The sequence below is a fragment of the Antedon mediterranea genome, chromosome 4 (genome assembly GCF_964355755.1).
Source record: "Antedon mediterranea chromosome 4, ecAntMedi1.1, whole genome shotgun sequence".
NCBI classification, from domain to species: Eukaryota; Metazoa; Echinodermata; class Crinoidea; order Comatulida; family Antedonidae; genus Antedon; species Antedon mediterranea.
In genome coordinates, this window is record NC_092673.1 from 32749485 (window position 1) to 32770558 (window position 21074).

At 33.6% G+C, this 21074-nt stretch overlaps 2 protein-coding genes and 3 long non-coding RNA genes across 6 annotated transcripts; 4 read left to right on the top strand and 1 right to left on the bottom strand.

Moving 5' to 3' along the window:
* Positions 1 to 274: 274 nt before the first annotated feature.
* On the top strand, positions 275 to 7240 carry LOC140047807 (interferon-induced very large GTPase 1-like). The gene is made up of 6 exons (XM_072092841.1): positions 275 to 318; positions 1712 to 1839; positions 2065 to 2172; positions 2714 to 2807; positions 3954 to 6988; positions 7116 to 7240. Exons 1-6 carry the CDS (start codon positions 275 to 277, stop codon positions 7238 to 7240), a joined length of 3534 nt encoding a protein of 1177 aa, XP_071948942.1.
* A 458-nt stretch (positions 7241 to 7698) lies between these two features.
* Positions 7699 to 8240, top strand: LOC140047863 (uncharacterized). The gene is made up of 3 exons (XR_011844975.1): positions 7699 to 7739; positions 7945 to 8040; positions 8212 to 8240. It is a non-coding gene; the product is annotated as an uncharacterized lncRNA (long non-coding RNA).
* Positions 8241 to 12495: 4255 nt separating this feature from the next.
* Positions 12496 to 13347, top strand: LOC140046408 (uncharacterized). Its single transcript, XR_011844780.1, has 2 exons — positions 12496 to 12781; positions 13045 to 13347. It is a non-coding gene; the product is annotated as an uncharacterized lncRNA (long non-coding RNA).
* Positions 13135 to 14983, bottom strand: LOC140046407 (uncharacterized). Of its 2 annotated transcripts, none has more exons than XR_011844779.1 (3): positions 14268 to 14983; positions 13780 to 13884; positions 13135 to 13657 (listed from the first exon to the last, which is right to left on the bottom strand). It is a non-coding gene; the product is annotated as an uncharacterized lncRNA (long non-coding RNA). The 2 variants fall into 2 exon arrangements; XR_011844778.1 differs by having other exon boundaries at positions 14220 to 14983.
* A 1331-nt stretch (positions 14984 to 16314) lies between these two features.
* Positions 16315 to 20859, top strand: LOC140047808 (interferon-induced very large GTPase 1-like). Its single transcript, XM_072092842.1, has one exon. The coding sequence runs from the start codon at positions 16315 to 16317 to the stop codon at positions 20857 to 20859; it is 4545 nt and encodes a 1514-aa protein (XP_071948943.1).
* Positions 20860 to 21074: the final 215 nt, after the last annotated feature.

Sequence of the window (21074 nt, forward strand, 5' to 3'; positions counted from 1 at the left end):
AAACAAGAAACTGCTGGTTACCGGTATTTTAGTGTCGCTATACTATGAACTCATGAGTATGAGAATCAGTCCAATCGGGTTGACTTGTCTTAAGCACTTGGTAGAAGAGTATCGAGTAGGAACATAAGCATAATTATTATAACATATTTGCGAGATGGCAGATAGGAGATTTCTCTCAATCGAGGGAAACATTATTTATTTACATGTATACGTTTGTTTTTCCTTTTATTGTAGATCCGTTATTATTTTCGTAAATTTCCAAAGCGTTTCTACCATGATTCTGGAAGACCTTTCCGCAGTTTGGTATGCAATTATCTTGTAAGTATTGTAACTCCACACTGTGAAAAAATAATTTGTTTTATTGTCTTTTTGAGTTCCCCGCTTTTATTTGATCATCATTAACATTTTTTCATTCATTTTATGATTTTTACATTTATACATTATCTAATCTAATTCATCATAATTACAGTATTGGTTTATTACATTCTACATACAAAGCATAACCAAACTATTTGTAGTATAGAAATGTAGAAACATCTATGTATAATACAACATATATATTTACTAATTCATGATAACATTATTGTAATCTTTTCTTCATTGAAACTTATTCATCAAATTATCTAGATTTGTTTTTATTTTCAATTTATACATTTTAGAGATGTCAAAGATATTAGTTTAAACTGTGATTAACGTATTTGTTTGCCATTCTACAGTTATTAACACATCTCATGATCCATATATATTTTTAAAAATGCATATAATAATTATTAGCATGTGGATGCATATATATATATATATATATATATAAACATATCTTGAAAAAACATTGCATGCACAAATGCATCTAAAGTGAGTTGTGATATCTCTCATCAAACCTGTACTGAATATTGAATTGAAGGCACATTAGGCATAAACCTTATACCAACAAGGACAACTTAATCCGTAAATAAAACAAAACAAATGTTGTCCATGTGGCATGGTTACATTATTTTAATTGTCATGTTAATTGGACGTGTAATAGGTCTTGTCTGCAATTAGGAATCAGTAGGCAAAATTGTCCAACCAAGTCAGCCTATCTTACCACCTAATACTCAATTATCGGCATGTATAGCCATTTCTAAAAATGTTTTTTTGTTAGTTTATTTTCTTTTGTTAAAGATGTATTGTCCCTTGAAACACAAAAAATGAAAAAAAAAATATTCTAAATTTAAATTGGCCATATCAAAGTAATATTAAAGTTATTCACTTTAAGTCGAAAATTCGAGCCAAAAACAACAGTTTACGTAATTAACAGGTAAATTAATTAGATTACATTTCGTCTGAGAAATCGTCGCAAGCGAAAGTAAACAAAGATTTTAAACCATGAGTATGCATTATGCATGATGCTAATTAGGATTGTTTACAACTCATCACGGTTGAGAAGGTGTTTTCACACAGATCGCGAAGAAGTTTATGATTATGCATACAGAGTAGCCAAACAAGCGCATTGCATTATGGGATATGTTTTGATTGAAAACTTTGACTGGAAGTCAAAGTTATTTTTTGAAAAAAAAAAACATCTGTATTTCGGTTAAATTATTATTTTTTTGACTAATTTTTGGTGAAAGTTAATAACTATTATGATACTTCAAAATGACCCACTTTTTTTCGAAATTAAAAAAAAAATATTTTTTGGTAAAATTGAATAAATTGAAACATTTTCTTGTAGGCATTATCTACAGATGGGGTTGTGTGCTGCTATTCTAGCATCTTTTCTTTTCTTTGTCCTTAAGAGATTTATAGCACGTCCGATGGCTCTATTTGGTATCATTGGGCTTTATGCAGTCACTGTCTGGGGTATGTATAACCATTGTATAGCACTTGTCTAACTGCTTTCATTTTCACATTAATAGACATTTCTTTTTATATAAATTAAAATTGAATGTACCGCGTTGATACTAATTTGTACATGTTGGATTTATATTTAATTTAAATGTAAATCCAATATTTATAAATTAGAAATCAATCAATAATAATAATCAATTCGAAATGAGTTTCTTTAGATTTTCCACTTTTTTCCAGTTTGTTATTACTACTGGATGCGGTACATGGATATTGATAAAATGCAGACTGATGTAGATCAGTCATTTGTGGACCTGGATAGCTACCTAAATTTGAAGGAGTGGCTTGGTAAGACAGTGCCTTATGATTGATATAAGTTAAATAAAGCATTAAGGAAAAAGTCAGCTTGCGCATGTACACATAATGGTATGAATCCAGTACCAAGAATATCGTTAATGTACAGTTATTACATCAGAATTGTTCACTGCTAGCCCGGTAGTGGTACTACGTAGTTAGCAACTTATTATACTTTTGCAATGCTAGGGAAATTTGAAAGTTATGCCTAATACAACAGTAGATGTACATCTTTCACACACAGAATAACTAGGCCGAAGGTTAGCTTGCTTTTCATAGACCTGACTAGTTATTAATTTTTTAAATATTTTTTTAATCCACAAACACGTAAACAAATCAATTGACTATTCATAAAATAATATCAAAGTAACTTTAAATATGTTAGCATGTACTTAGTAGGACCATGAAGTAATTCAAAGTTGAGAATCTAAAGTAGTTCCTATAAAACACATGCCAAAATCATGTATCGTATAGTCCTTTATTAAACAAACTTGTTTTAAAACATCAATGATGTGTTCTTTGTTCTTTTTTCTAGGTATCGCTGCTATTTTATCATTGTTTCTACTCATCATCGTTTGTCTATGCAAACAAATTATGATTGCTATTGGCGTTCAACAAGAGGGTAAAAAGTGAGAAATCGTTGGTTTACCTAATTTGCAAATAGAATAATTTATACTGACCTAACTATTAAATAAACGAAATTGTGTCGCAAATACAGTAATATTCAACCGTTTTTTCTGACCTATTGCATTGTATTTATTATTTATTTATTATGTGTTTACTTTTCTTTGTTTTTTTGTACGCGTAATAAATAAAAACCAAAATTGTACGGTAATAAAGTATCAATGTCCCACTGCTTATGAGTGTCTACGACACCAAATACAATGATATGATGATAACAATAGAAAGAAAAAATGGGCGTTTTAATAATTTCTGACGGTGAATTATATCCGCTTACGAGAGGTATCCGCAAAGGGATGTTCAACTCAGTTGCTATGATGCACATTTAGCAAATATGGCAAAAGGATAAACGTTTTAAAGTTAGGTATGCGGTAGGCCTACACCATGTGATTCCAAAAAGGAAATAAATGAACTTATATAATATTATTATTATTATTATAAGTTTACATATTGAAAGTTTACAGCGAATTAACACTAGTAAGTTAGGTTCCATTTACGGCCATCTAGAATAAGGTCACATGCAAAGTTCCAAACACATTTTCATGTTATACTGCATTATATTCAAACTATTTAATAAACCCCTTACACCCCGAGCTCCGTGGTCGGTGAATTCGGCAAGCCGGGAGGCAATAATGTATTATCATTTTAGGGCAGACATCATGAATAATGCACAAGCCTAATTATTTTCTATGGTATAGAATTATAACATAGCTGACCTATTTCAGGGGGCAGGAGGTTCGGAAACTTAGTATTTTAGTTACAGGCTCCCATGATGGGGATGCGGCGAAGCGACACTAGATGGCCGTAAATGGTACTCTCACACATCAAATTAATAATAAATCACACTTGTTGGCCGGAAATGACACTCCCACAATTTTGTATTGAGCGTTAGTTAATTTTTCCGTTTACATTAATTATTTCACATAACAAAATAAACTTTCCGCCACCAACCCACGTGTTTTAACATAGGATAATCCAAAAAGCACATTTTATATATTGTTGTTGTGCCCAAACTGGCTACCAGATCGCCGTTGGCAAAACTTCATTTCACGTTTAAGTACAGTTTAAAAACCGTCACTTCTGTTTACTTACAGTTCATTTAAGATGGAAGATACATTTTACATACACCAAGTGGTTGAACGTCTAGGACTACAAAAATATTATCCTAGAAAACTAACACGTGAAGAAGTATTTATAGTTTCTAAAAATGATATTTCACCAGACGAACTCAATGATGATCCAAGCAAAATACCTTGGTACATGCTGCAAAATCTTATAATGTGTAACTATGAAGGAAGATCTTTTGAGTTAGAAGAAATTGAGCCTTTTGAAGGAAAGGAAATTGCACTCTCTTCTGCTACACAAAAAAGTGGAAAAGAATCAAATCACCGTAAAGTAAGTCCAATAGACGCACTAGTAGCTATCTTCTTCTGTTGTGACAACTTTTTAAGACAAATTTTGATTGAAAAATTGTCAACATGTCAGTTAGCTATTCCATTGCTGATGCGCGTTACCGACGTACAAAATAAACAATGGGAATTGATTGTGTGGGGAATGAGCACAATCACAAAGAAATGGCAAACGGGTTCCGGTTCATATTGTGAACGACCAATGGTGGTAGAAAAGTTACCGATAGTGTCTGCTTTGCGAATAGGAAGACCTAAAATATCAAAATCTAAAATCATCAACTGTGTCATGAATGAGCAGAAACATGATATTTTCTTTAATTCTGGGTGCAAAGGTGGACATTTAGAACGGAAATTATCAGATGGCTTAATAGAAATATCATGGTACCTTCCAACACAGAAATGCATGAATGCTTTTTCAGATGCATTGACTTTTATAAATTTGAGAGGGAACGCATCAGGTTTACATCATCAGACACAATTTTTATCTGAGACATCACTGGTCACTATTGCATTCGTGGCATCTGCTGATTATAAAGAGAGTGACAGCAGATTACTTGAATCATTGTACAGACAAAATGGTCATGTAATTTTTGTCTTAGATGGAACTCCTGGAAAATATTTGAAAACAACCTTTCTTAGGATGGAAAAAAACATACAAAATGTGAATAAACAAGTAAACAGTTTTGTTTCATCAATGAAGAAGGAGCTGCAAATAAGCAGATACATTTGGGAATTGCTTGGAATTCATTTTGAAGGAAGAAATCGGAATGCTGTTTGTGATAGGAGTATTGAGATGTGCATTGAAGTAGCACAGAAAATGAATTATCATGTTGATGAAATGATACAGGATTGTTTACAGGCTAAACAGGGTTCTGAGGAATTGATCGAGCGTGTTAGATTAAAAGGAAAACAAAATGAGCTACCTTTGCAGATGGTAACACGAAGCATTGCAGAAATGAAGAGAGAACAGCATCAGCTACTAAAAAATATGCAAACTGTAGAATACGTTGATAGACTAAAGAAAGAGATAGACCTACGTAGTAAACAGTTACACATACAGCAAGGTAGATCCGAGCGTTGCGTATATGAGATGTTTAGAGCCTCATTCACAAACTCTCTTTCAAATAGAAAATATTTCTTTGGTTTTATTAAGATAATGGCTGATCGATATAGCATCGACAGGTTACAACCAATACGTGACAAATGGAATGAGTTGTGTGACAAAAGAAAACACGAACCAGAAACATCAAAAGCACAATTAGAATCAATGACAGATAGACTTGAACTTGAACGACAACTTTCTAGTGAATCACTTGGATTAGAACACTTCAATCGAGAAGTTGGACAGAATTACGAGATGTCATTAAGTTTAAAATTACGTGACCCCATCGTAGCAGAAGTTGCTGCTGAAATGTTACTACATGGTTATCCCATTGAGCTGATGGATGGTGATGCAGCCCACGCGCCTCTCACTTGGATTGAAGCCGTTTTTAATTCTCTTAAGGACCAGATTGGCAATAAGAAACTATTTGTGTTATCTGTACTAGGCATTCAAAGTAGCGGAAAATCAACCATGTTAAATTCAATGTTTGGCTTACAATTTGCCGTTAGCGCCTGCAGATGTACTAAGGGTATATTCGCCCAGTTAATCTCACTAGATGAAGATTTAAGAGAAGACACACAATGCCACTACATTCTGGTGGTTGACACTGAGGGCTTGTGGTCTCCTGAGTTTGCAAGCATCCATCAGTCCTACTATCGTCATAATGAACTAGCCACGTTTGTCATTGGTTTAAGTGATCTTACCCTATTAAACATCAAGGGAGAAGATGCAACAGACATGCAAGACACACTTCAAATTGCTGTCCATGCTTTTATGAAAATGGAAAATGTTAATATCAATCCAAACTGCTTATTTGTACACCAAAACGTCACTGATGTCTCAGCATCCGATCTGAATGCGACACAACAAAGTATGCGAGAAACTTTAAATAAAATGACAAAATTTGTAGCCGAAGCCGAAAATTGCAGTGGAAAATATAAATCATTTTCTGATGTCATTAAATTTCATGAAGACAAACACATAATGTACACTTCAAGTCTTTGGCAAGGAGATCCACCGATGGCGCCCCCAAATCCTGGATACAGCAAATACAGTCTTCGAGTAAAGAAACAAGTCTTGGAAATCATGAATTATTCCAAACCTAAAAGTATAGGTGAGTTCACAACATTGCTGTCCGATCTTTGGAGGGCAATATGTCAAAATTCTCTTGATATTCAAGCTTTTTATGCTTTAAATAAAGAATATGAGAAGCATGCCCGCACATTCAGAAGAAATACACTGACATATAGCGCCAGACTTCAAACAAAATTTAAGAAACTTAGAGCTGAAAAGATGAAAAAAGAGGGTGGCAAAATCCTTAACGAGTACATACTGAAGTTACAAAATGACATTGGAGCTTTTCAATTAAGCATGGCGTCATATTTTGAAGAAGAAGAAAAAGCATGTCAATGGAAATGCAAAATGGATTCACAACGTGACGGTCTTTGTAAAGAAATTGAAAATGAACTGAGGGATGTGTTTAAATCAATGAGAAATAAAGCAATTAGAAGAGTTGAAATTGATCCCGAAAATGAAATGAAATTCATTTTGGAACAAGAAAAAACATCTTATAAGGAGTCGAGCACATGTAAAGAAGAACAAGTTCAAACAGAAACAGGTTAGTTAGTGCAGTTAAATTGTTAGTATTACTATAAGCCAATATTCAAGATATATATTTTATTGCCTTTGATACTATTCTGTTGGTATTCAAATACAAAACGTATTTGTATTGTTTTATTAAACAGAAAAAATTAGCCAGGCAAAAGCGTCTGACGAGTTTCCAACCACATGTAAAGAGAAACAAGAATCACCCGAACAGGTCATACCAAAAGAAGGTGAGTTACTGCGGCTATATGAAATATGGTTCTAAAATGACACATAAGGCTTGAGCTCATATTATAAGAAAAATCAGATTCAACAATTATACATGAATGTGGACCCCGTAGTGACATAGGGTTGACGTAAATACAAACATATAAAATTGTTTTATTCTTTCATTAATTTAAAGCAGTAAAATTAGGTCCAGCAATTAAAACAGCTTCCGAGGAGTTAGCAGGTACATGTAAAGAACAAAAATCACCCGAACAGGTCATAACAGAAGAAGGTGAGTTTACTGCGGCTCTGAAATCTCCTGAGTCAATATAGTGTATATTATGAGCAAAATCAGATTAAATAATTGTATATGAATATTCAGTGGACACGGTAGTTTATACATGGGGTTGGCGTAAATACAAACACCTAAATATTTTTTTCTAATTCTTTCATTAAAGCAGTAAAATTAGCCCCAGCCAAAAAGCCAGCTTCTGATGAGCTACCAGGCACTGGTGAAGATGAACAACAATCACCCGAACAGGTCATACCTGAAGAAGGTTAGTTACTGTTGCTATGTGAAATATGGTTCTCAAACTATAGGTCTACATGTGGCTATTGAGTATATTATTATACAGTATATTATTATGAGCAAACGCATATTAAAACATTCTATATTTAACATTTAGTGGACCCCGTAGCAACAATGGTTTACGTAAATATAAACATCTAAAATTGTTTTATTCTTTCATTAATTAAAATCAGCAAATAAAGGCCCAGCTATTGAAACAGCTTCTGAGGAGTTATCAACCACAGCTAAAGATGAACAAGAATCACCAGAACAGGTTGTAGCTGAAAAGGGTAAGTTATCGGCTATGTGAAATATGATTCGCAAACGATACATGTTGCTATTGAGAAAATATATTATGAGCAAATAAAAATTCAATAATTCTATATGAATATTCAGTGGACCTCTTTGTTACATACTGATACATCTACACCTTTTCTTTATTCTTTCATTATTAATAAAAGAAGTAAAATTAGGCCCAGTAATTGAAGCAGCTTCTGGTGAGTTACCAGGCACATTTAAAGAGGAAAAAGAATCATCCGAACATGTCATACCAGAAGGTGAGTGAAATATAGTTCTCAAACGATAGGTCTGAACTTTGTACATTTATTTGCCAAAGAGTTTCTAGAATACATGCTTTATTATCTTACAATCATTCTCCTTATAATACTAGGCATAGACACACCTTTGTTGAAACCCAATACCGAACGCCATTTTGTGCAGTCCTCTTCCATATTTGATTAGACCTAAATGAATAATTTGTAATTTTGCATTTTAATGCAGTTTTACTGTTTCTTATATATGTATTTTGATGTTCAATTTGTTTTTATGACCTATATAGCTGTAATTTTAACCAATAATTGTATACCTATTTTGTAAATTGAAACGCAATTCAGAATTGGTTTTTTTTATGAATAAATATCAATGAATACGGTACTACATATGACTATTGAACCAATATGTATATTATTATGAGCAAATGTATATTAAATAAATCTATATTTCATATTCATAGACCCCGTGATATAGGGCTGACGTAAATATGAACATCTAAAAAATGTTATTTATTTTTTTTATTAAAGCAGTAAAATTAGGCCCAGTAATTAAAACAGCTTCTGATGAGTTACCAGGCACATGTAAAGATGAAAAAGAATCACCCGAACAGGTCGTACCAGATGAAGGTGAGTTACTGTGGCTATGTGAAATATGGTTCTCAAACGATAGGTCTACATGTGGCTATTAAGATAATACAGTATATTATTATGAGCAAACGCATATTAAACAATTCTATATTTAACATTTAGTGGACCCCGTAGCGACAATGGGTTGACATAATGAACATCTAAATAATCTTAATTCTTTCATTAAAGAAGTAAAATTAAGCCCAGTAATTAAAACAGCTTCTGAGGAGTTACCAGGCTCAGGTGAAGATGAACAAAAGTCACCCACAGCAGAAAAAGGTGAGTTACTACGGCTAATACGGTTCTCAAACGACACAATAAGGTTGATATTGAGACAATTATGAGCAAATTAATATTAAATTATTCTATATGAATGTTCAGTTGAACCCTTTGTTATATACGGATTGATGAACATCTGCACATTTTCTTTATTCTTGTATTATCCAAGCTTTAAATAAAGGCCCAGTAATTTAAACAGCTTCTGATGAGTTATCAAGTTATGTTATGTTATCAGCAATTTGAAATATGGTTCTTAAACGACATGTCTACACGTGGCTATTGAACCAATATAGTATATTATTATTAGCAAATGAATATTCAATAATTCTATATTTAATATTTAGTGGACAACCTTTTTTTTAATTCTTGTATTAAAGCAGTAAAATTATGCCCAGCCAATGAGCCAGCTTCTGATGAGTTACCAGGCACAGGTAAAGATGAAAAAGAATCACCGGAACATGTCATACCAGAAGAAGGTGAGTAAATGTTATAGATTTACTTGATTTGCTGATAATTTTGAGTACATTGAAATAATAGTCTTAAAATGGATATGAAAGGATTTTAAAATTTCACAAAAAGGACTTTGTATGAATCCTTTTAATGTTAATAAACAGCACACAAAAAATTAGATTCAAATACCTAGTAGAAATTGAGAAATAAACAAATTAAATTTTGGTATAAAACGTCCGCAAAATGGCCGACCAACTGGCACGCCATCTTAATTTTTATGAACGTTCTATACGCACGTACGAGATCGTCAAATTTAGAGTTTGAAACACCCGGGGTTGTAGCCACGGCAGCAGTCGTTTTGTGATTGGTTAATGAATTTTAATACAGTCCAATCACCGCCTTGTCTCGTTCGCGGACTGTGTGGTGTAAACAAAATAAACAAACCCATGCTACACGAGACTCGCGTGTTGCAAGCTCCCTGTTGCTGCAGTCGTAGAAAATATCGATATTTCCAGTCGAGCAGCAAAGTGCTCATTTAACCGTTAAAACGCTGTTTTTTAACTGCGCAGGTCACTGAGCATCGCCAAGTTATAGTGACTTCCGGTTCGCTTTTCACTTCGCGGCAAGCATTTTGCATGGGAATACCCTTACAAATCTGCTGCAATTTCCATCATCCGGGTTAAATTATATCTTTCTATATTTGGAAATTGTTACTCCTAATATGGAAGATTATTCCCGCCACAAAATTTTGGTATAAATAGCCCAGGAAAGGACGACAGAGCTTATTGAAGAAAAAAGTGCAGATGGAGGTGTTCGTTGAGGTAGGCTACATGATTTATTTATTTGTTTGGTTTCGTAGGGAATCCGGCACTTTTCTCATCAGCACGGAACCTTTATAAAAACTTAGTGGTTGGTTATTAGGTTATTAATCTATCTTTTCTGAAAGTTTAAGCTTGGTTCAGCTTGTGGGACGGATTCAATATCCGTTCAAAGCTGTGGATATATTCTAAGCAGACTCCATCTTGGATTCGTATGTTTAGTACAGGCCGTGTGGTTGAGTAATTTCAATCCTTCAAAATCACTATGTGCAATCCGTTTTTAAACCAGTTAATATACCAAAATATGTTATTAGTAGCTTTATTATTTTGGATTTGGTGCTAGTTTGGTAAATATTGCAATATAATTGTAGATTATTTGGTTGTAAAAAAATGTACCCAACTTGTAGTATTATCTAGGCCTAGGCTAGGCCTAGCCCATTTGACGGAAACCCAGTGCTATTTGTAGGCGGATAGAGAGGGCCGCAGGCTAGTTTTTAGTGGCATATCGCCGACTTATTATAATCAATGTGAAGCCATATTATTATTATGTTTAAAATGTTGAATCTATATCCACTGGATTATGGATATATATCGTCGGATATTTAAAGAAAGGCCTAGGCCTAGACCTTTTTATTTATTTAATTTAGGACTATATTACGGGAAATTCTTTGCCAAAGAAAAGAAAATACGTTGTGGCTGTTGGAGGTTTGTAAATATATGACAATAATGTAGCCTAGGCTAGGAAGGACTGTAGGTAGGATGAGGTAATTTGGATGGTCGTACATATGATATTTATATATACAGTATTGTGTATAGTAGTGATCATGGCGACAAAATTTAGGATGACTAAAGTTGACATTAAAATTATTTAACTATGAATAGCTCATTATTGGTGTTTTTTTTTTCTTTCAGGTTTCTAAGAATAAACTATCCGACTTGTGATTCATCTTGTGCTGCAAAAACAATCCTATTTTGATATTTGTAAATTGATGTACGTAACAGATGTCTTTAAAAATAAAAAAAAAATTAAAATTTTTATTATCGCGATGATTTAACTCAAATATTGACATATATAACTTGATATTTTAGCCTGAGCAAGATAGTTTGATAGGCATATTTTACTTCGATGTAAATAAGATATTACATGTTATACTGTATGTAAAATACTTTTTTGTAAATAAAATTATTTAGGCTAATGGTGGTTAATTTATTAACTTGTTAATTTGTTTGTTAGTTATGATGTTATACTATTAATTATTTAGTTCGTAACCAAAGTGGAGTGGATTCGTGGCAGTTGCAACTTGACTGTAATATGCATATATATAATAATATTTACTTCTTCTTGGATAAAGGTAAAGCAAAATAAGCAATAATAAAAATTAAATATTTATTTTGCCATAAAGAAAGCAAAAACTAAACATACAGTACTATATGTACAATAATACCATGGACCTATAGGTCCATAGTAATACATACTGTAGTATTGAGCACCAGTAGCAGAGACGTCTGGACAATCGAATAAATCGTTATCAGCTGTCTGGGTACCCAAGGCTAGTGCTAGAAAATGGCGAAAATTCGTGTATTCATTCGCCGTCAGCGAAATGAATCCGGCACTTTTCTCATCAGAAGCAAATCAACAAATCCTTTTATCAGTTTGTTTTGATATATAATCTGGATAATATATATTAAAATGGCCTTGGTTCAAGCATTTTTAAAAGGTAAAATCAGATTTTTTCCTACCTAGGCCCCTTAGCACTGCGGTACCCTACGCCGTGTGGGGGAACCGATCTCGGCAGTATTTCTTAAGTAGCCTATCTTTCGTAAAATCCTTAGTTGAATTTTATTAATATAAATTTAATTGTATGAATATGCTATTTAAATGTTATTGACATTTTTTTTTGCTGCATTTTGTAATTCCGCACTACTTGCTTTATCGCGATTCCAAGATGGCGGCAATTCAAATTTTGATTTGGTAATAATTCGCGAGGTCAACCACTTTGCTGCCCGACTGTTTCACAAATCAATAAAAAGTTATGTCTGCAAAGATTGTACGTGAAAAGAAGAAAGTGTGTATTTGTACTTCTCACACTAAACCACTCACGCAGACTACAAATTAGGCTAGGTCTAGTAGACTATAGTTTCTTCTAAATTCGCTAGTACTGTAGTAGGCTAGGCCTACACATGGAGTTACTCCATGCATGGCCTACAGTACAAGAGAGTAGCAGTCGCCGGTCCACCGACGAACCTCCAGGAAGTGGACAAGGCGCGGGCGTAGACGTATGTAAAAGGCGACGTAAATAAAAAAGGTAAGCTTGTGTTGAACTTGTTTTTGGCTCTGACTTTTGTTATTGACTAATATAGTAATATAATAATACTAATAATTAAAGTAGAGCAGAGGAGGTGAGGCCGAGAGGATTATTATAGTTTAGTTAGTAACTGTAGTGTAATTAAATAATAACCTCTTTCTGTTTGTTACCAAGTCATAAAATATAATACTATAGGGCCTAGAGGTAGGATAGAATAAAAATAATAGTACATTTCCATCCATTTATTGGTCTTATCTTTGCAGATTTATGGAATCAACAGTACATGAGATGGCTTTGAAGAACTGTAATAGTACTAGTAATAAAATTGTAAACATCAAATTATATGGCAGAAATAGTGTGTGGAATGAATTTTATTGAACAAATGTATCATAATGAGTTTGGAACAAGCAGGATTTTTCAAACAGGACATAAATTACTTTTGAGACCTGAGTGATACATTTTAATTCTATCAACACCAGCCAGCTCCATCATATTCAAGAGATGGATTCTTTCATAAATGTCCATTGTACATAGTATTTGGCTAAATAAATAAAAAAAGAAGTACAGTAGTGGTTTATTTGTTTATATACCCAGACCCATTTAGATGGTTAAAAACAAACACTATATGATGCACTGCTACTAGTGTACTGTCTGGTAGTACATTACCATAGTTACAGTATGACTGTAACCCTAGCACTCGCGTCTAAAGAATTCTATTATGCATATTTTACTATTCTTCATAAATATTTAGTTCTGTAATTTTAATTGTCTGCGCTCATTCTATACTTGGTGTCTTAGTATACTGCATAAATGTATCGTGCAAGCATGATCCAAGTAGCATCTATTATAAAGTACTCTGGGTATCTTTCTATTCACCTGAAAAAAGGAAAATGAATAAGCACATGTTTATCTGCCCTCAAAACAAAATAATAATTTAGTATAATGTATTATGTAGGTTTGATCAACAGTTTAAAATAGCAATGCTCAGTATCTGTTACCTTAATATTATAATTTGACTCTAACATTTGCGCTTCCATTCCAATCAATAAATACATTTGCTTATCCCGTCCATCAATTATCATAATTGCACTCCAATTATAGACCTGTAGGTAGGTAAAAATACAAATGAATTGTTTATTTACTGTATACTGTACTGTATATTGTACTGTATATGATACAAGCTGAAATACCCTAACTAGGCCTGGCCTGTTATAACCTTTATTACTACATTAGAGAAAATCCAACTCTATTCATTTGATTGGGAATCATAATATTTAGTATTCAGTGTTGCCTAGCCTACTAGCTAGTAGGGCGGCATGTAATAACAAAAAAATATTTAATAATACGTTAGTCAGGACACTACAGCACACAACAATATTAATAAACGTACTTATAAATAATGTGTATATACATAATACAGTAACACAATTGTGCCTACCTATCACACACTCAACGATACATCAAGGAGCATACGCTCTCAGCTCACCTCTGGCCGGGCGACTAAACACCGTATCCAGCAGTCATCACTACTAAAAAGGCCTAGGCCTAGCTAGCTCCAGGCCATGGCATTGTCAAACACCATTTACTCGTCCAACCGTTTCTTCAAAACGATATTAACATCCGTGTTAACAAGACGATGTGGACGAATTTCCATCAATTTCAGTTAATTACAACGAAATAATAATAAAATGAATGTTTCAATAATACGTGTATAATAAATAGCGAAATAAACATCGCTCGCGAGGAGGGTCGAGAGAGAGGCCAAGGTGGTCGACTCTGTGATTCTCACGCATGCGCAAAATAACTCCGTGTACCCAGCAAGATAGGCATTTGGCTATGAATTTCGTAAAAGATGGCCTTGAAAAACGAAATTAAAATCCGTTTAAAAAAAAACTTGGTTGATAATATGAATTAATTTTATTCGATTAGGCTAACATACTTATCCAAGAATAAAAATATCAAAGCAATAAGTAATTACTACCATGCTTTTGCATCAATCAATGATTTACTGCTAAATTCCTATCTCTGTAATACAAAAATAACTTTTAGTGACGTCACAAAAAGTTTTTCACAGGTTTCTCAGGGGCGTTTTGAGGGCGTTGTCGTCCTCCAAAACATTAAGTATGACTATGGCAAGCTTAAAACTGATTGATCTACACGTTGAGCCAATAAAATGATATTGCTAGGAACCCTTTCATATCCATTTTAACAGTTTTACCATCAAAGCCAGCTCTTTTAAATTTATAAATTAGAAAATTATGATTACCGAATCAAATGCTTTTTTAAAGTCAATAAACGCCAAATAAACTCTCTCTTTCTTTTTACATAAATATTTTTTTATAATAGTGTTTAAAATAAAAATATTCTGAGTAATACAACAGCAACAGCAGCAGCAGCAGCAGCAGCAACAGCAGCAGCAGCAGCAACAGCAACAGCAACAATGCGCTGTTCCTGCTCTCACAGCATTTATTATTTTTGTACACTATTTTAAAAGAACGAATAAATATATAAGAGCATAATACACACTATACAAAATTGCACAAAAACATTATACATAATAATAAAGATACATTATAAAAAAATTACTTAAACAGAACCAAATTATCTATTTTCGTTTCGAAAACCAGGTTGTTCTTGACAAAAAAAAATGTTCTTCAGCCCACTTATACATTCTATTATTAATGATATTCAAATATATTTTACACATACTAGGTATTAGGGGAATGCCTCTCTGTATTACTTTTTTTTTTCTTTTTTAAATCGGAATTATAGAATAGTTGTCTATCTACTTGGAAAATTACCTAAGTAAATTGTTTATTAAACACCTTTGCCTGTTGGTCAACCGAAAACTGGAAAATAATAAAAACTTAATTATTATTTTAAGATATAAGAAATTGACCAAAATAATCGACATTGAAAAAACAGTATTACTATTACATTAATTACTTTTAAAAGAAATTACGGGACAATATTAAATACGAATTTCACTGGGAAATTTGTTCCAAATACAAGTTGAACATACCCCTGAAAATGAGGATTCTGTCTTTTTTTTTTTTTTTTTTTTTTTTTTATTTCATACTCATCCAACAGCGAGTAACCCGCCAATTACAGGATGGATAAACTTGCAACGACCAGTATCAAAATGTTTACCAACAGGTGAATTACGAAAATACATTGCGGATTTTGAAAATTGAAACGATTATCAGAAATATTGGTGGTTACTTTTTTATCATTAGAAACTGAAAGTACGTTCATGGTGGAAGTCTAAACTACTATATCTTAGAAGTGTTATGTAAAGCAAGTTAAAATGTGAAAATGTATTTATATTTGTAAATATGTAATTCTCTTTAGATAAGACGGATGCTAAATTTGAAATGTACAAGCAGGTAGTTGTACAGCTACAACTACAGAAATATTATCCAAGGAAATTGACTCGTGAAAAAGTGTTTGAAGTGTCAGAAAATGTGGTTTCACCAGAAGACCTCAATACTGATTCAAGCAAAATACCCTGGTACATGCTGCAAAATCTTATAATGTGTAACTACGAAGGGAGATCATTTGATTTAGAAGAAAGTCAATCTTTTCATGAAAATGGTTTATCATTTTCTTGTGTTCTACAAGAATCCGATAATAGTAATGAAAACTTCCAAGTAAGTCCTTCTGATGCACTAGTAGCTATTTTATTGTGTTGTGACAATTTTTTAAGACAAATTATAATTGAAAAATTGTCAATATGTCAGTTAGCTATTCCGTTACTAATCCCAGTTACGGACGTACATAACAAAGAATGGGAAATGATTGTGTGGGGAATGAGCACGATCACAAAGAAATGGCAAACGGGCTCCGGTTCATCTTGTGAACGATCAATGGCGATAGAAAAGTTACCAATTGTGTCTGCATTGCGATTAGGACGACCTAAGATATCAAAATCTAAAATCGTCAACTGTGTCATTAATGAGCAGAAACATGATATTTTCTTTAATTCTGGGTGCAAAGGTGGTAATGTAGAACGGCAATTATCAGATGGCTTATTAGAAATGACATGGTACCTTCCCACACAGAAACGCACAGAGGCTTTTTCAGATGCACTAACTTTCATAAATTTGAGAGGAAATGCGTTATATTTTAGACGGCAGACGTCATTTCTATCCGAGATATCACTGGTCACCATTGCATTTGTTTCCTGTTCTGATTTTAAAGAGAATGACGCTGCGTTACTTGAATCATTGTACAATCAAAAAGGTCACGTAATAGTTATCTTAGATAATGTTCCAGGAGAATATTTAAAAGAAAGGGTTGAGGAATTTGAGAAAAATTGGGATACACCTACAAAGAAACAAGTAAAATATGTTTTGTCACAAAAAAAGAACGAGCTAAAAATAAGCCGAGAAATTTGGAGATTTATTGAATCAAATTTTAAAGAAAGCAATCGAAATGTTATACGCAATTGGAGTATTGAGATGTGCATTGCTTTAGCAAAGAGAATGAATTACCACGTTGACGAAACCGAACGAGATTGTTTGGAAGCAAAACAGAGTGCAAAAACTTTGATTGACCGCGTAGTTTCGGAGGGGAAACAAAACGAGCTGCCCTTGCAGGTGGTAACAGTGAACATTGGAGAGACGAAAAAAGAGCAACACCGACTATTAAGAAAAGGAAATATGCAAATAGAAGAATACGTTGACAAACAAAAGAAAGAGATAGCAGACTTGCGCCGTAAACAGTTAGACCTACACAATCAGAGACCTGAGCATTGCACATACAACGTGTTTAAATCCTCCTTCAAAGAGTCGCTTATAAAAAGAAAATATTTCTTAGGGTTTGTTAAGATAATGACCGATCGACATAGTATCGACACACTTCAGCCAATACGTAGAGAGTACATCAAACAATGGAATGAGTTATGTGACGAAAGAAAAAACGAATCAGGAAAATCAGAATCATTTACGCATTCAACGAAAGAAATACTTGATGAACTTGAACAAAAACTTTCTCAGAACTCTCTGGGATTAGAACATTTTAATAGAGAAATTGGACAGAGTTACGAAATGTCATCAGACTTAACATCACTAGCCTTCGAATCAGATAATAACGACATAGCAACAGTTACTGCTGAGATGTTAGTACATGGTTATCCCATTGAGTTAATGAATGGTGATGCAACATACGTGCCTCTCACTTGGATTGAAGCCGTGTTCAGTTCCCTGAAACACCAAATTGGCAATAAAAAAATGTTTGTGTTATCTGTACTAGGCATTCAAAGTAGTGGAAAATCAACAATGCTGAATGCCATGTTTGGTTTACAGTTTTCCGTTAGTGCAGGCAGATGCACTAAAGGTATATTCGCCCAGCTGGTACCACTAGATACAAGTTTGAAAGAAGACACGCAATGTGACTACATTCTGGTGGTTGATACCGAAGGTTTGCGGTCTCCTGAATTTGCTAGTATTCAACAGGACAACAATCGCGATAATGAATTAGCCACGCTTGTGATTGGTTTGGGTGATCTTACCATAATAAACATTATGGGAGAAAACCCAACAGATATGCAAGACATACTTCAAATCGCTGTTCATGCTTTTATAAAGATGGAAAAAGTTAATATTAAACCGAGCTGTGTATTTGTACACCAAAATGTCACTGATGCTACAGCATCTGACTTAAATACGACACAAAAAAGAAGTATGCGAACAATGTTGGATAAAATCACAACAATTGCAGCTGAAGCAGAGAACTTCAGTGAAAAATACAAGTCGTTTTCTGACGTCATTAATTTTCAAGAAAACAAACACATAATGTACATTTCCAGCCTTTGGCAAGGAGATCCACCAATGGCGCCTCCTAATCCTGGTTATAGCAAAGGTATTCTTCAAGTAAAGAAACAAGTCTTGACATTCATCAGGAATTCTGAACCTAAAAGTATCGATGAATTCAAAATATTTCTGTCCAGTCTTTGGAATGCAATATTATATCAACATTTTGTATTCAGTTTCAAAAATTCCCTAGAGATCAAAGCCTTTAATGATTTAAATGCAGAATATGTGAAACATGCCCGTACATTTAGAAGAAATACACTGACATACAGCCACCAAATTCAAGTTGCATGTAAGAAACTAAAAGCGGATAACATTAGAGAAGAAGGGGAGAAAATTCATCGCCGTTACTTACTAAAATTAAAAACAGACATCGGTGAATTTCAATCAAGTATGAAGTCTTATTTTGAAAAAGAAAAGAAAGCATGCCAATGGAAGTCTAAAATGGAAACACAACTAGACGATCTTTGTAAGGAAATTAAAAAGGGTATAACGGATGCATTTACAGCAATTACAAATAACGTAATTGCAAGGACTAACATTGATGAAAACATTAAAATGCAGGAAGAAGAAATTGTTAGAAAAGCAAAGAAACTTGCCGACGATTATCAAAATCAAAAACTTTCTGACGAAAATCTTCAAATTGAGTTTGCTAGTAAGTGGAAGACGTGGGTTTCTGCAATACCAAGACTTATTGATTCTGAAGATGTAAACACGTCTTTTCAAAGAATCACTGGAGAATATTACACAGAAAACCATAGATCAGACGTTACTCAGGAATTTCGGTTTGGCTTTACCAAAACAGAGGTAGTGGAAGATGATTTGGATTTTGGAGTAATTCAGTCTATAAAATCTATGTTCAAACCCTTAAACAAGTCAGCACTTGTAAATGAGGCTAATTGCACTAAACAAAATATTCTAGAAAATCTTAAAAAACAAATCTCAGATCATGCTCAGAATGGTGAAAACTATTCTCATCAATTTGGATTTGACATTTTTAACTCACTGTCAAATGAACTTAAAGAGATGAAAGTGGATACGAAGTTTGGACTTAAGAAGAAAAAAGTAATGCCACTAGTCCTGTATAATTTCAATGTTGCCTTAATACCAAGCCTTAGAGAAATGCAGGAAAAGTACAAACGCGAAAATGATCCTAGATTATACATGGAGTCTCAGAAGGAAAAATTGTGGCAAATGTTTAAAGAAAAGTGTGAAGGTCTTCACATAACTGTTAGAGGGGCGTCAGCTATATCTTGGGAGCTTACATGTGCTATTAAAACATCACTTCCAGAGAAATGCAAACTTGGAATAATCGACCATCTAAGACATTCTCCAAATAAAGGGTTTTCTAGTAAGATGTCTCTTCATGCATGGATGCTGATAGAAATGGCAGAGAAAGGCGATTTTAAATCATTTGTACCGTATTTGTCTAATCCAGTCCAGTGCATCAAGACGTTCACATCTGAAGTAATAAAGAAAATGTGTTTACAAGAGAATGAAATCGGCACTTCTTTATTAGAAGAAATACACCATCGTAAAGTCCATGACACCATCATTGTATTAAGACAGGTTATTTCTACTTTAAGTGCGAAAACTACTGTCGTCACAGTAAAGACTTTGTGGTCATCCTTAGTCGAACACATTGACGATAAAGAGTTGTGTCTCAAAACAGATATTTTAATTTTTGATGAGGACAGGGGTCTGATTTTGGATGAACTTTGTGATAGCTTGTTATTAAAACTAGAGTCTATCGAAGAAAGCAGAATTAAAGCTTATGATGATAGCATTTTCAGTCAAATAAGCACATCCTGTTTTGAATTCTTCACAGCTGATCTACTAGCTTGTCAGGAGATGTGTCCATTTTGTAAGGCACTATGTGATCTTAATGGCAAACATGATCACCATCGTACAAATTGTCACAGACCACAGGGGATTGCCGGATTTAAACATGAGGAATCTAAACGACTCGTCTCGGAATTATGCACAACTTCAGTAATGTCTAATAATAGCTACTTTTTTAATCAACATACGAACGGTAAATGGATAAAATACAGAAACTATAGGAGTGTGAATCCCTACTACGATTCATGGAAAATAGAACCAGAAGCAGGCGAATCAGAGATGTTTTGGAAATGGTTTATGGCAACATACAATACTCAACTTGCTGAACACTACATTTGTAACGAGGCCGATATACCAGATGGATGGAAAAGTGTTACAAAGGAAGAAGCAACGGGAGATATGAAAAGGTTGTACGACATTTAAGATCGACTGATAAATGTTCCTATAGAGAATAACTGGACTTACTTCCTTTATCATGTATTCGTGTACGGTGTCCTTGATATTTCGAACATGACACTTACGAACAACAGTGATTTCTGTACAGTATCTATGTATACACAGTCAAGTTTCACATTTTTTTTATTTTTCGGGGTTCACGTAGGTTTTAGATTTTAATGTCAATTGAAAAATAAAAAATG

Coding starts and splice junctions, on each gene's coding strand:
- LOC140047807 (XM_072092841.1), top strand. CDS start 275: ATGATTCTGGAAGACCTTTCCGCAGTTTGGTATGCAATTATCTT. Junction 319..1,711: donor GTTTGGTATGCAATTATCTT/GTAAGTATTGTA, acceptor ATTTTCTTGTAG/GCATTATCTACAGATGGGGT. Junction 6,989..7,115: donor ACAAGTTCAAACAGAAACAG/GTTAGTTAGTGC, acceptor TTTATTAAACAG/AAAAAATTAGCCAGGCAAAA.
- LOC140047808 (XM_072092842.1), top strand. CDS start 16,315: ATGTGTAACTACGAAGGGAGATCATTTGATTTAGAAGAAAGTCAATCT.